The sequence below is a fragment of the Sminthopsis crassicaudata genome, chromosome 6 (assembly GCF_048593235.1).
Source record: "Sminthopsis crassicaudata isolate SCR6 chromosome 6, ASM4859323v1, whole genome shotgun sequence".
In the NCBI taxonomy this organism is placed as follows: Eukaryota; Metazoa; Chordata; class Mammalia; order Dasyuromorphia; family Dasyuridae; genus Sminthopsis; species Sminthopsis crassicaudata.
Window position 1 is genome coordinate 70,579,227 of NC_133622.1, and position 15,565 is coordinate 70,594,791.

General features: G+C 32.7%; 1 protein-coding gene across 2 annotated transcripts in view; it reads right to left on the minus strand.

Annotated features, from left to right (window-relative positions):
* Window positions 1–15,565, minus strand: part of INPP4B (inositol polyphosphate-4-phosphatase type II B) — a 910,680-nt gene that overhangs the window by 468,326 nt on the left and 426,789 nt on the right. For both annotated transcript variants that reach the window (XM_074275067.1, XM_074275068.1), the window contains exons 4-5: window positions 5,206–5,431; window positions 1,789–1,833 (exon numbers count right to left, since the gene is read on the minus strand). In XM_074275067.1, the coding sequence (XP_074131168.1) occupies window positions 1,789–1,833; window positions 5,206–5,296 (136 nt within the window). In that variant the 5' untranslated portion in view covers window positions 5,297–5,431. The remainder of the gene's footprint in view (window positions 1–1,788; window positions 1,834–5,205; window positions 5,432–15,565) is intronic.

The window sequence follows — 15,565 nt, forward strand, 5'->3', positions numbered from 1 at the left end:
CAATGGTCTTTCTGGCCAAGGCTACAAAAGTATTCAAATCATTCTAGTCCCCAGGTAGAATGCAAGCTTTTAAGATCAGGAATTGTTTTTTCTCATGTGTTTGCATCCTGAATATCTAGCAGAGTGTCTTTGAATATAGCAGGCTCTTACAAAATTCTTGGGAGAGTACACCAGATCCAAATACTTCACCAAATACATGACAATTGTAATGTCTTTTTTAAAACTCAAAGTTTTAAGTATAAAATGTAATGGCTGAAAAACTCCTGACTTTTTTTTGCTTCATTCTACCATATAGCATTTGAAGAATAGAAATCTCAACACTATGAATTTTTATGACAAATAAATACTTGCTTATTGTATAATGATACTAATTATTATAGGTAAAATTGACTATAAATTATATGGTAATATTTCACAAATAAGAGTGATCATCTTATTTAGGAGTTAACTTAGATTTCTAACAGTAGATTTCTTAAACAGTAAGAGTTGATAATCTTAAATATATAAATATGAAAGAATATCATATTCAGATGAAGATATCTTCTAGGTTCAAAAGTAGAAATCCCTAAAGATTCCAAGGCCAATTTCCTCAGCAATTACTACATATCAATCAGGCAGTGATATTTCTAGGCCAATAGCTCTGTGAAATTCAACTATTCTTGAAACCTAAAGTGAATTTCCAGTTATAAGTACTGACATGAGACAAAAACTCAAAACTTTAGTTTTCTTATTTGTAAAGTATAACAACAAAAACATGTGGTTTAAGGTTTGCAAGGCTCTTTTAAAAATTATCCTATTTAATCCTCACAAAGATAGGTAGGAAGTAGGTGCAATAAAATGATAATTTAGGGGGGTAACACAGTATATGATGAATAAGCTGAGGCAGACAGGTTAAATGCTTTCTCAGGGTCACAGTTAGTGTTTGAGGTGGATTTGAACTCAGGACTTCCTCACTCCAGATCCAGAACACTATTTGCCTCAAGGGGTTATCATGAGGAATAAATGGAAAAAAAGCTTTTTGAAAGCATTTGACTGAAACTCTTAGTAATGCTCCTTCATTATTTTAAGTAATCCTCTTTTGACTTTCAGTACCAGGGAGAGAAGACACATTTTCATTCTACTTGGATTCTTCATTTGAGATATGTATACCCCTGTTTCCAATGGAGAATTTCCAAACTGCAAATGTGGATAACTAAGCTGTATTTACATTCCTCTAGAAACTTTTAGAGTAAAAATGAAGCAATTTCCACCCATATCTCTACTCATATTCTTCTCTACTAAACAAGATACCCTTTGGCTAACTCCTGTACCCAACTTTTCACCTTCTTTTTGTACATGTCTTCCCCCATTAGATCTTAAACTTCTTGAGGATAGTAAATGCTTTTTTTTTTCTTTGTGTATCCATCACTTAGTATAGTGCCTGACACTTGATAAATGTTTATTAAATTGAATTGAGTTGAAAAATGCCTATGACCTATTAATAGAATCCCTGTCAGATTCCAGCAAAGTCTCCCACTGAAATGCTGTAGCCACAACTAGATCACGTGAAATACTTCTCAGCCACAGATTCAAGGTTTAGATGGAAGAAGGGAAGTGCAAGGAAAAGGGGTCAGGACATAGCTGTGTACAAAACAGAGAGCTCATCTTCCAGCTCAAGGACCAAAGGATCATATGCATTAATGTCCCAAAAAAAGTGAATGAGATAATCCCACCTACTTCAAACTATGTTCAAAGTAGTTTAACATATTGAATATAATTAGAAATGGAAATCAAAATAACATTGCTTACCAAGGCTGAATTCCAGCTTAGGCTCATTTTCACTCTTCTGAATATCTATAAAATAAAAGATGTTAATAAGTTTATCAAAAGAGACATAATTCCTCTTTTTATGTCTCCAATTCAAATAATTATACAGTAGTAGTGATGGTGGTGGGAGTAGTGGTAAGTAGTTGTAACTACTACTTACATTTATGTAGTGCTTTTAGATTTATAAAATACTTATATAAATATCTTATTTTCCTCTCTTGATAATCCTGGGAGAAAGATAAAGAGAAAACATAAGGAGACTAAAGCGGAGAGCAAGGGACTTGGTCAGGGCCACAGAGCTAGTCTAAAGTGAGATTCTAATTTAAGCTTTCCTCATTTTACATCCAAGTCTTTGTTCCTTATATTGCTTCACTGGCAATGAGGCAATGATAATCTTTTAGGAACAAAAGAGTCCAATTCTGCAAAGGGCTAGTGATCCGGTATTAGCTATACCTACTCTTCCATTTGACAGCTATCACAAGCCATTGATATCTGGCCACCTTTTCCAGTTAAGCCTGAAAATTCTATACAGAATTGACAATACAGAGGTTTGACTAAATGCCTCAAAGATCCCTTTATCATTCAGTATATTCTCCTGATTCTGAAGTGACATGGTTCTTGAAGAGTCATGATAGTAACAGGAGATAAGGATGAGTTCAGGTATTCACAATCTGGGTACCAAAACTCTAGGTTCATATCCTTACTCAACAAAACATCTTTTATGTTCTGTCACCTCAAAAAGTCACTTATTCTATGTCTCCATTTCTTCATCTATAATACAAGAAAGCTGAACTAAATAACTTTCAGGGTTTCTATAATCTATGTGGTCAGCTACTTTTCCTTTAAAGAAACAAAGATTGATGTGGATAAGAACATCCATTTTCTTTTCATTCCATGGGGAAAAATGTGACCAAAAATAGTCTTATACTATTAAAAACAACAACAAATCCTATGTTATTTAAAGGAGTTAAAATTCTTCATGATATCATTATTTTAAGTAAAATTCCAATATATATAAGGAGAAACTAACAATGCATTCAATACAAGTCGGTTTGTATGCACTCTGAATCATATGAATTTTCCTAAAACATATTATAACTTCTGTATTAATTCTGCTCTAAGCCCTAACAACTTTACTCACAAAAATGAATCCAATTTATCTATAATTTATCAAAGATTCGTGGATGATATAAACAGTCTCATTTGTGAGTGCCAAATGATCAGGCAATAGACATTTTCAGGATTTTTTTTTAAGAATAACACAATTCACAGTCAAAAAGTGTAATGAAAAATTCTGGGATCTTAAGCTTGAGAGAAACACTATTTTCCAAAATATACTACTTATATAATAAAGAGAACAATTCTAGAACTTGGCTGGTAAGCTGGGCCAAATCTCTAAACCTGGCAGGATTATTTATAGCTCTATGGTGCTTTATGCTGGGTTCCAGGTGCAGTCTAAAGGTTCAGATAGAGTCATGTTTCAAATACTTTTAAATTAATTGCTTTTCAAGTTTAAAAAAAGAAAAACCTTGAGGAAAATAGAACTGAAATAATAATATACACCCTGCTGCAAATATGTAATGTAAACATTAATCAGCAACAAAATTCAGGTCAAATACAAAAAAGAGCAATTGTTAAATGTTCTTGTTAAAGTAAAAGAAGACAGCTTTCTTTTTCTTTTTCTTCCCTTTCTTTTAAGAAATAGTATGTTGTACAAGGTGTGCAGATGAGTGTTGAAAGCTATCTTTGCATTCATTTTGAAAATAAAAAACTATTATTAAAATTTAAAATATAAATATTCCCTGTGCAAAAAAAATTAGTGTGTTATAAAAAGCTAGTTTTACATGAACTATTCATAAAAACTCTTTTAGGCTAAGGAGTGTTAAAACTCATTTATAAGTGGGGTCACTAAACAATAATAATTAGGATCCTTGAGGATCACCTATTGATTTAGAAAATCACAAATTAGAAAAATGTATGTTTTATTATATTTTTATTTATTTTAGTAAATATTTTCCAATTATTTTTAATCTGGTTCTGGCATACTACAGAGTGTTGAGGTCCATAGTGGTCTATGTTTGACGCTTTCATTTTAGGCTACCTTGTTTGGACCCTTGACCAGCTATTTTGTCTTCCTCCCCCATTGAACAGCAATGTGACAAAATATGCCTATGTTAAGCATCAGAAAATGCTCCCTCTAAACAAGGTTTCCAAATATCAATTCAAGATGAGAGAGCAAAGAACCTTTGAAATTACCCTGCCTAGGAGGCTACTTTCTTGAAGGCAGGATGAGGTAAAGGTATAGAGGAAATCACTTTGGGGTATGACCATGACTCTGTGTATGGCAAAAAGGAAACCGAGTTAATGTGCTATCTGGTGTCTTCCTACTTTATTCTTGCAAACTGCTAATCTTAACTGCTTGTAGCTGCAGAGATAGGTTAAGGACTATCAATGCCTTCTTAAAGCCAGTGAAAAACTCTCGTAACAATTCTACTTTCCATTTACTACTCTTAGAACTATAATTTGTGAGAACTTTATGTGTGTGGTTGCTTAGATCTCTCTAAAAAGAAATTTTATCATCCATATTTTGTAATTGTTAAGTGATCAATGAAAATGGACATTTTTCAGTGGATGATCTGTAAACTCCCAGAAATCATGTCAAACTCTGCTTTAAATACCTAAAAGCAAAATTAATTAATTAACTAATTAATTAAACCTACCTGAAGTTTTACTGAAATAATCAGTGAGGAAGGAATTGTAGAAAGACAGGGTTACAAATACAAGGTGAAGTGATTACTTGGCAGATTGGACTCAGGAGAGAACTGAAGGAATTCTGATCTATCATAATCTTAAGAGACCTGATGATAGAATACCACTCCCTACTGGAGAGTCAGGGTCTCTGTTGGATCTATATGAATGTTTTTCTTCATTACAAAGAAGTATTCAATTAAAAGGGATAGTCATAGGGGAAATGAATCTGGTATAAAAATAAAAGATACAAATAAACATGTTTAAAGCAAATAAATAAAAATAACTGAGTAAATACTTGGCTAGAAAAAGAAAAAAATATAAATTCTGTATCAATTTCTTTTTCTCTTTGTTATTTTTCAGGCAACCAAAACTTTTAACATGGGATCATGTGTCAGCTAATTGGGGATAACTTTTGATCCAACTGCTTGGATAAGCAATTTTCCACAGTACATGGAAGTATAAAATTAATTCAAAAGCTCCCAGTGTGGTCCATGCATTCCATCTAAATTGGTGACCCATTTCTATCCACTAGAAGATGAGATGGATAAAGTCTTAAATCTCACTCTCACTCACTCTCATTCTCTCCTTTTGTCTGAATTCAGTCATTTGAATGGCAAAAGCTATAGTGAGGGCAGTCGACATACTTACTTGTGAACTGTAGTTCTCCCAGATCATTTGCCTGGGCTGTTGAAAGAAAATGTTGCCCTTCCTCTGCTGTTTTTTCCTCCTTGATTTCCATGGTCAATAGTCTCGGGAATTTACTTCTATTTATCTAATTTTTTTAGTTTCACTAAGTGAAGGCTTCCAAGATGTCCAAATTAGGGTTGCTGGGGGCTCTGGGTACAGATGCGGGTCTCCTCAATGATGATCTGCACTGAGAACATAGTAATAAGCAGTAAGGACACGAGATGCTTCAAAGCTTACCGGACAGCATGCATAGGCCTGGATGTTGTAGGTAACTTCTACCCTCATGAGCTTATGCTCCCTGTCACAACGTCCCACCCACCAAGCCAAGTCTTGCACAATCCAATGCCTTTTTGCCACTAATGGAATACGTGGCAACGTTCAGTCTCTCCAGCTGCTCCCCAAGCAATTAACGTGTTGCAAAACTAGAGAGTGGAATTATCAAAACTGAAATGTGAAATCCTTTTCCTATAGCACAGATTCTACAGCTCAGCGGGCAGCTATCACGGCTGTTAACTTAAACATGAATTCGATTTAGCAGTAACCCCAGACGGCAACTTGACAAAAGGACCAGTGGGATTTACTAGGGTGAGTGTGTCTATCATTCCTCCTATTAGAACTGTCCCTTATGTGCAGGTTCTCAACTCTCCTTGCCAGAGCACTGATCGTCAATGAGAGGAGATAATTTACTGTGACATAGCTCCTCCATGAGGAACCAAGTTAGATGTGGGAGTTTCTGACCCTCTTATCAAGCACTGGATCTGGTGCTCCTCTACTAGTCTAACTGTTTAATGATCAGGCATTAGAGACAGGAGGGCTATATTCATGTTTATATATTTATACATATATATATATGCATTTATATATTCATATATATATTATACATAACATATATCTATATATTTATTTATATATACATACATATTATATATAACATATATATATGCACATTTATAAAATATATCCACCTATATGTGCTGTACATATATATGTATATATGCATATCTTACTGTGTGTGTAAAAATGCATAAATATACAGAAACACATATGCTTACCTGTGTGTATTTACATGCACATGTTATTCATTTATTATCTCCTTGAAGGCAAGGACTATCTTGTATTCCCCCATACATTGTATGGTACCTGGCATATGGTAGGTGCTTAATCAATGTTTGATTGACTAATATAAATAAATATATGTTAAACTGGAATTCCTAACAAGGCAAAACCTAGCACTTTTGATTCGTATTAACATAAGATAGAAACCTCAAGACATTTAAGATCCTATGACACAAGTATCTCACCTAGTTAGGAATTCATCCTGACATTGAGCATAGTACATATAAACAAAAAGGAAGTAGGGAAAAATCAATGTTGCTTTAAAAGACGTTAGCAGTTGAATTAAAATGTACAAAAATCATTAAATACTCCCTCCCCCACTTTCACTTTTAACTCAGCCTGGTTTTATTTTCAAGATGGGTAGGATTTCAATCAAAACAAATCATCAATTATCATTCCTTGTTGTACTTAACAAGGAGACCTTCAGCTGGATTTGAATTATAATCTTTTTAACTTCACCTGGGACAAATTAAATAAAAAAAAAACCACTTAAAATTTCAACCAATAATGTAATCGAGTTGTAGATCAATACATGTTGTGAGTTGATCCAAAAATAGTTTCAAAGGGAGAGGACAGTTCTACCATCTACCATCAGCTAAAAAGAATTCAAATTTGAACAGAAAATCAGTGGGCATTTTTTTTTATCTTTTAAGCATTTGTTCATTGCTTCTGAGAAGAACAGGAAATAAAAATAGAGAGCAACATTCTCCCAAAAGCCTAAGGAAGGCCATATAGTATAGTGGGAAAAGTGCTGGACTTAAGAGTTAAAAGCAAGTCTCAGTTCTCATACTTAGGAACTATGTGGCCTTAGACAATAAACAACGTTTCCGAGCCTCAATTTCCTCATGGAAAAGTGAGAATTTTACAAAGGACTAGAACAGTGTTCAGTAAGCAGTTAATAAGGATTTACAAAATGGAAATGAATTAACTAAATGATCACTAAGATAGGTCTGATGATGTAGTAATTCATTGGTATATTCTTTCATGTGACAAATATTTATCAAGCATCTATTAAGTATAAGTCATTGTAATGATATAAAGAACACAAGGACATATCACACCAACTTTTGCAATCATAGCTCACAATCCAAAAGGAGTAAACCACAGAAATTATTTATATGTAGGCAAATTCATACTCAATAAAATACTGTGCTTATTTCTTTGTGGTAAAAGGGTATGGAGGTGAAAAGAAGCAGTGATCATGCAGAACTATAGAAATGGCCAGGTTCATATTTTTACAAATATAACAAAACAATAAAACACCACTTTGTTCCAAAAGACGTAATCTCTCCTCTGTAGAAGAGGACATTCAACGGCATAAAGCCAATGGCATAAAACCAAGAAAAAAGGAGTTATTGCTTGGCATTCTTTGAAGAAAAAAAAAATTTCCACAGTGTCTCCTATGAATTGCAGGAAAAAACAAAATTCTTAAAACCAACATTTGACATATTTACTGAAAGCTAAGGAAGTGTTCTCTAGCTTTGTTTTGATGCCATTTTGTGACTGCTCAGTAAAACAGTGAGTCTTACAAAAAGTAAAAGAATTTACCAAATCAGAGAAATATATTTTCACCAATGCTTCTTCCTTTCTTATTAAAGATACACCAAAAAGAGTAAAAAAAAAAAAAAAAAAAACAAAGTATAATTAGTATTTTGAATTTCCAAGTATAATGGCCTCTAACTTCCATTTGGATCTATCCTCTTTGGTTTTGGTGAATTTTGTTTCAGATGCAAAATTCTGAGTTCAGTACAATCTATCTAAATTCCAAATTAGGAAAATTCCTTTAACATGGGCAGAGGGTGGGCTTCTATCTAACATTACATATATAGTTTTAGGATTGTTGGTAGTTTAAGAAAAAATGAGCTTACTGGAAATATTTGACTAACAAAATGGCATATTTTAGTATATTATCTATAGATAGATATGTATTAAGTGGGGAAATGGGACTTATCTTGGAACTTGCCTCATTCTTGGTCCAATTTTCCTTAATCCCTTCCAATTATTTATGACAGCTCAGTTCTCCCTTTAAACAAAATCTTCTTTTCTGCAATGTGGATGGAGCTTCTCTCCTTTATACAAATTGTTTAAGAAGTAGCTCATTTTCACACAATGGATTTGATTGATTCAAAAAGGTATACAGGTAGTTCCTACCCAATTTTATTGATTAAATCAATTAGAAAGTACTCTTAGATAGGCAAGACATTAAAGTCCATAGTTTTAGCCCCACCTTAAATGCATTTAAGATATCCAATCTGAAATAACATGCTATAAAATAAAATGCACTGGGGAGAAAATATATTTAAGTTTTATCATGGCTAATTAGAATAAAGAAACAGAAAATAAGGAAGAAAAGGGGAAAAATATAAAGAGGGAAGAGGCAGAGTGACAACAAATGAAAAACAAATACAAAAAATAGCGAAAAAACATTTCCATTTTGGGGGCTTTGTAATTGCATTCAGTCATTTAAGTTATGTCTAGTTTTTCTGGCAAAAACACTGCAGTGGTTTGCCATTGTCTTTCATTTTACACATGTAGAAATTGAGACAGAGTTAAGTAATCAAAGTCACACAGCTAATGAATGTTTGAGAGTGGAATGGAACTCAGGTAGTCCTGACTCCAGACTACACATACACTATACCATCTAGCTTCTCATGAGCTTAAATTTAAGACTTAAAAGGTAATTGTTGCATTTTTCTGACTATTATTATAATATCATCCCCTCAGTACCTGGTCCACACCTTATTATTGTTTATTATTATTATTATTATTATTATTATTATTATTATTCATAAGGTCATTACTTATGAAATGTAGTCAAACTAGAATTTTACCTAAGGACAAACTACTTCCTTCACTTTCCTTGGAGTATAATTCTAAGTCAAGATGGTGATTTAAGACAGGTGATTTTTTACCAATAGCTGTACCCTCCCTAAGCTAATTCTAATGTCTTCATACATTTTTCATCTGATCTCTAACTCTATTTCAGAGATACAGAAAGGATTAAAAGTGTTTTCAATATTACTTAAGGAAAAAAATTAGCAATGATCATTATATTAAATAGTTACTCTATCATTAAAGAAAGGACATACATTTTTTAGGCTATGCATGTACATTCATTTTTTTACATATTTCCATATGAGTTGTGTTGGAAGAGAAGTCATAATAAAAGGGAAAAAAAACAGGAAATAAAAAGGTAAAAATAGTATACATTGGTCCACATTTGATCTCTATAAGTTTCCTCTCTGGATGCAGATGGAGTTTTCCAGACAAAATTTATTGGAATTGCCTTGGATTACTGAATTGCTGAGAAGAAGCAATTCTATCATAGTTGATCATCACACAATCTTGTTGCTGTGTACAATGTTTTCCTGGTTCTGCATGCTTCACTCAGCATCAGTTCATGTAAATCTTTCCAGGTTTTTCTAAAATTATCCCATTCATCATTTTTGATAGGATAATAATATTCCATTTCTTTCATATACTATAACTTATTCAGCCATTCCCTAGCTGATGGACATCACTTCATTTCTAATTCTTAGCCACTACAAAAAGAGCTGCCACAAATATTTTTGCACATGTAGATCCTTTAACTCTTTCATGGTTTCTTTGGTATATAGACCCACTAGTGGTATTGCTAGATTAAAGGGTATTCACAGTTTGATAGCTCTTTGGGCACAGTTCCAAACTGCTCTCCAGAATAGTTGGATCAGTTTACAACTCCACCAACACTGTACCAATGTTCCAGTTTTCCCATATCCCCTGCAACATATATCATTATCTTTTCCTGTCATCTTAGCCAATCTGAGAGGAATAAGATGGTATTTTAATTTGTATTTTTCTAATCAAGAGTGATTTAGAGAATTTTTACACATATCTATAGATGGCTTTAATTTCTTCATCTGTTCACATCCTTTGAACATTTATCAATTAGGGAATGACTTGTATTCTTACATATTAACTTGGTTCTCTATATATTTTATAGAGATATAATTATAGAGATAGAAATATATTTATATTCTCCATATATTTTAGAAACTTTATCAGAAACCATGGCTGTAAAAAAATTGTTTCCTAGCTTTGTTTCCCTTCTAATCTTGGCTGCATTGATTTTGTTTGTGCAAAATGTTAATGTAATCAAAAATTATCCATTTTGCATTTTATAATGTTTTCTATTTCTTGTTTGGTCATAAGTTCCTTCCTTCTCCAAAGATTTGTTAGGTAAACTACAATTGCTCTCCTAATTTGCTTATAGTACTACCCTTTTTGCCTAAATCATATACCAATTTTGGACTTATTATAGTATGGAGTGTGAGATGTAAGTCTATGGCAAGTTTCTGACATATGATTTTCCAATGTTCCCAGGAATTTTTGTCAAATACTGAGTTCTTATCCCAGAAGTTGGAGTCTTTGGATTTATCAAATAGTAGGTTACTAGAGTCTTAGATTATTGTGTTTTGTGTACGTAACCTATTCTACTAATCCACCACTCTATTTCTTAGCCAATACGAAATAGTTTTGATGAGTGCTATTTTATAGCATAGTTTTAGATCTGGTACTGTAGTCCAATGTTCTTTGCATTTTCCCCATTCCCTTGATATACTTGACTTTTTTCTTTTTCTAGTTGAATTTTGTTATGCTTTCTAGCTCTATAAAATCATTTTTTGGCAGTTTGATTAGCATGGCACTTGATCTTTTCTTTTTTCAGATGATTGATTTCTAGTTTGATTAGTATGGAACTGAATTAGTAGACTAGTTTAGGTAGAATTATCATTTTTATTATATTAGCTTGGCCTACCTATTAGCTATTGATATTTTTCCAGTTGTTTAGATCTGACTTTATTTGGGTAAAAAGAGTTCTGTAATTGTTTTCATATAGCTCTTAGTTTGTCTTGGCAGTAAATGCTCAAATATTTTCTTTTGTCTATCTTTATTTTAAATGGAATTTCTCTGTCTCTTACTGCAGGGCTTCGTCAGTAACATATAAAAAAACTGATGATTTGCACAGGTTTATTTTATAACCTGCAACTTTTCTAAACTTGTTAATTGTTTCAAATAGTTCTTTGGTTGATTCTTTGGATGCTCTAAGTATACCATCATATGATCTGTAAAGAGTGATAGTTTGATTTTTCTCATTGCCTATTTTAATTCCTTCTATTTCTTTTTCTTTTCTTATTGCTAGAGCCAACATTTCTAGTACAATATTGAATAATTTGGTTATAGTGGGTATTTTTATTTCACCCCTGATCTTACTGGCGATGCTTCTAGATTCCCCCCATTACATATTATGCTTGCTAATGGTTTTAACTAGATGCTGCTTATCATTTTAAGGAAAACTCTATTTACTTTTATGCGCTTTAGGGTTTTTAATAGGAATGAGTGCTGTATTTAGTCAAAATAATTTCTGCATTTATTGAGATTATCATGATTTCCATTAGTTTTGTTATTGATATGTTCAACAAGGCCACTGTTTTCTTTATATTGAACCAGCCCCTGCATTCCTAGTATAGATCCCATTAAGTCATGGTGTATTATCCTGCTGATGAATTGTTGTAATCTCTTTGCTAATGTTTTATTTATATTTATATTTATATTCATTAAGGAGAATAGCTTATGATTTTTCTTTCTCTGTTTTAGTTCTTGCTGGTTCAGATATCAGTACCATATCTATGTCATAAAAGGAATTTGGCAAGACTCTTTCTTCACCTATTTTTCCAATTAGTTGATAGAATATTAGAATTAATTTCTCTTTAAATGTTTTGTAGAATTCATTTGTAAATCCAACTACTCTGGCAAATTTTTCTTGGGGAGTTCATTGATGGCTTGTTCAATTTCTTTTTTCTAAAATGGGGTTAAGTATTTTTTTCTTCACTGTTAATATGGACAATTTATATTTCTATAAATATTTACCCATTTCAATTAGATTGGCATTTATTACAGTGAGGCAAAATACATCCCAATTATTGTTATAATTTCTTCTTCATCAGCTGCAAGTTATTCCTTTTCATTTTTGATGCTCATAACTTGGTTTTCTTTTTTTCTTTTTCTAGTCAAATTAAGTTAATTTATCTATTTTGATTTTTTAAAAAATAAAAAACAACTCTTAATTTTATGTTAGCTAAATAGTTTTCTTACTTTCAATTTTATTAATCTATTCTTTGAGTTTCAGAATTCCTAATTTTGTATTTAATTGGGAGTTTTTAATTTATTCTTTTTCTAACTTTTTTAGTTGCATGCTCAATTCACTGATCTTCTTAATTGTATTCATATAACTATTTAGAGATATAAAATTTCCCCTGAGAATTATCTCATATGCTTTGGGATATTGTCTCATTATTTTAATTCTCTTAAATGAAATTGATTATTTCTATGATTTGTTGTTTGACATGGTCAATTTTTATGTAAGTGCTATGTACCATTGAGGAAAAGATATTTCTTTTTATCCCTATTTGATTTTCTCCAAAGGACCATCATATCTAAGTTTTCTAAGATTCTATTAAACTTCTTAATTTTTTTCTTGTTTATTTTGTTGTTTGATTTACCTAATTCTCAGAGGGGAAGGTTGAAATCTCTCAATAGTATAGTTTTGTTATGTGTTCTTGTAATCAATATAACTTTTCTAAGAATTTGGCTGCTGTACCACTTGGTGCCTCTAGTACTGATATTACTTCATTGTCTATGGTACCTTTTAATAAGATATAGCTTCTTTTTCTCTTTTAATCAGATCTATTTTTGCTTTTGCTTTGTCTGAGGTCAGAATTGTTTTTATATTCAGCTGAAGCATAACATATTCTGCTCCGGCTTTTTACCCTTACTCTGTGTATCTTTTTTATATGTTCTTTTAAATAACATATTATTAGAATTCTGGTTTTAGTCTTCTCTGCTATTTGGTTCTGTTTTAGGGGAAAATTCATCCCATTTACATTAACAGTTATGATTACTATCTGTGTATTTTCCTTGATCTTATATTCTCCCTTAGATATACTTTTTCCCCTCTCACTAGACCCTCTTCACTAATATTTTGTTTCTGACCCTGTGCTTCCTTCTTTTACTCATTCCTTCTACCGTTTGTCCTCCCTTCTATTCAGAGCCTCCCTTTTCTTTCCGCTTTCTCTTCTGAATTAAATTTATATACCCTACTGAGTGAATACATAATTTCCTCTTTTGAGTCAAACCTGATGAGATCAAACTTCAGACAATGTTATCTTGTCTTTTGTGCTTTATTATGTGATCTAATTTACCCCATTTCATCTCTCTTCTCCTCCCAGCACAATCCTTTTTCCATCCCTTAATATCTTTTTTATAACTTCACATCAGAATCAAGTTATACCCACATCCTTTGTCTATGTATGTCCCTTCTAACTGTCCTAATAAAAAAATACAATTCTCAACAGTTACAGATACCATCTTTCCATGTAGAGATGTAAACTTTTAAACTTTTAAACAATGATTTTTCTTTGCTATTTACCCTTTTATGCTTCTCTCAAGTTTTGTATTTATAGATCAAATTTTCTGTTTAGTTCTGGTCTTTTCAATAGAAACGATTCAAAATCCCTTACTTTATTGAAGATCCATCATCTCCCCTGAAAGATGATGTGCAGTCTTGCTCGATAGTTGATTCTTTGATTACAATCCAAAATTCTTTGCCTTCCAGATTATAGTATTGCAGGCTGTCCAATCTGTTATTGTAGAAGATGCCAAATCTTGGGTAATCCCGGCTGTGGTACCTTAATACTTGTTTTGTTTTGTTTCTGGTAGCCTATAGAATTTTATTTTTCCTTGAGTTTATAGTTCTGGAGTTTTGCAACAATATTTCTTGGAGTTTTCCTTGGGGGATGCTTTTGAGAAAATGATTGATGAATTCTTTCAATGACAATTTTGCCCTCTAGTTTAAATATATCAGGACAGTTTTCCTTCATGATCTCTTAAAGAATGCAATTCAGGATCTTTTTTTATTGTGGCTTTCAGGTATTCAAATAATTTAATTCCAGAAGACATAATCTTCTAGATCTATTTTCCAAGTCAGATGATTTTCCAATGAAATATTTTCCATTTTCCCCATTTTTTTCATTCTTTTTGATGTCCCAGAGCCAGTTTCCATTTGTTTGGTTGTAGTTTTTATGTAAAATTTTCTGCAGTTAGCTTTTATATCTCCTTTTTCATTTGACTAATTTTACTTTCCAAGTTTTGTTTTATTCAGTGAATTGATTTTGCATTTGGCCAATTGTATTTTTTAAGGATTGTTTTCCTTTTCTAAGCTATTAACTTTCTCTTACATACCTTATCCCACCCACCCCCAATTTTTCTCCCACCTCTTCTTAGATTTTTAAAATCCTTTATGAGCTGTGATTAAGACTCTCCCATTGGCTTTCCCAGACACTGTCTGAACTGGTCTAAGCATCCCTTTCACCCCAAAGAGAATGACCTTTATTGAAGTCCTTCCAATTTATCTTGAGCTGGAAAAATGTTTCATACTGTCTCTTCATAAGCTCTGTTGTTTGCAGATTCTATTCAGAGTCTTGGTTTCATGTGGTTTTTGAGGGAAAAGGGGATTGCTCGAGGAGCAACCTGGCTTTATTCCACCATTTATGATACATGTTCTTTTAAAATTAACTGGATGAGCTAGACATCAGCTGGGTGGCACAGTGGGTAAAGCACTAACTTTGTATAGGAAAGAACCTTCCTTTACCCCTTAATGGCTATATGACCCTGAGGTTCCATTTCCTTATCTGTAGATGAAGAATTGTATCCTAGCTAGAAGGATTTTAAAAATCTAAGAAGAGGTGGGAATGGACAAAGCTCTCACATTTGTCATTCCTTTTCCACCTGTTTCTCAAACACTCCATATAATTCCAATCTCAAAAGAAGAATGCTACTCGAATTCCCTTTGCCAGTATTATTCCATCCATCCATCTTGGCTTTTTTGATGCAGAAATAGAGGCTCAGAGTGACTGTTACCAGAATCTTGCCATTAAAAGCAGGGTTTCAAAGCTAACAAACCGAATTCAGAGTTTTGGTTTCCAACAGGTTGGAGACATTCCAAAATGACACATCATTCAGGGGAAATCTTAAAGGAGGTGGGATTCCCAAAGGCAAGGCATGTGTAGGCAGTTTCAAGGTATCAGTAAAATCCTTTAGGAGGTAAGGTTTAAGGACATGATGTAGGTGAAATATCTCAGCCAGAAATCTTTGCTCCTTCCTCTTCCAG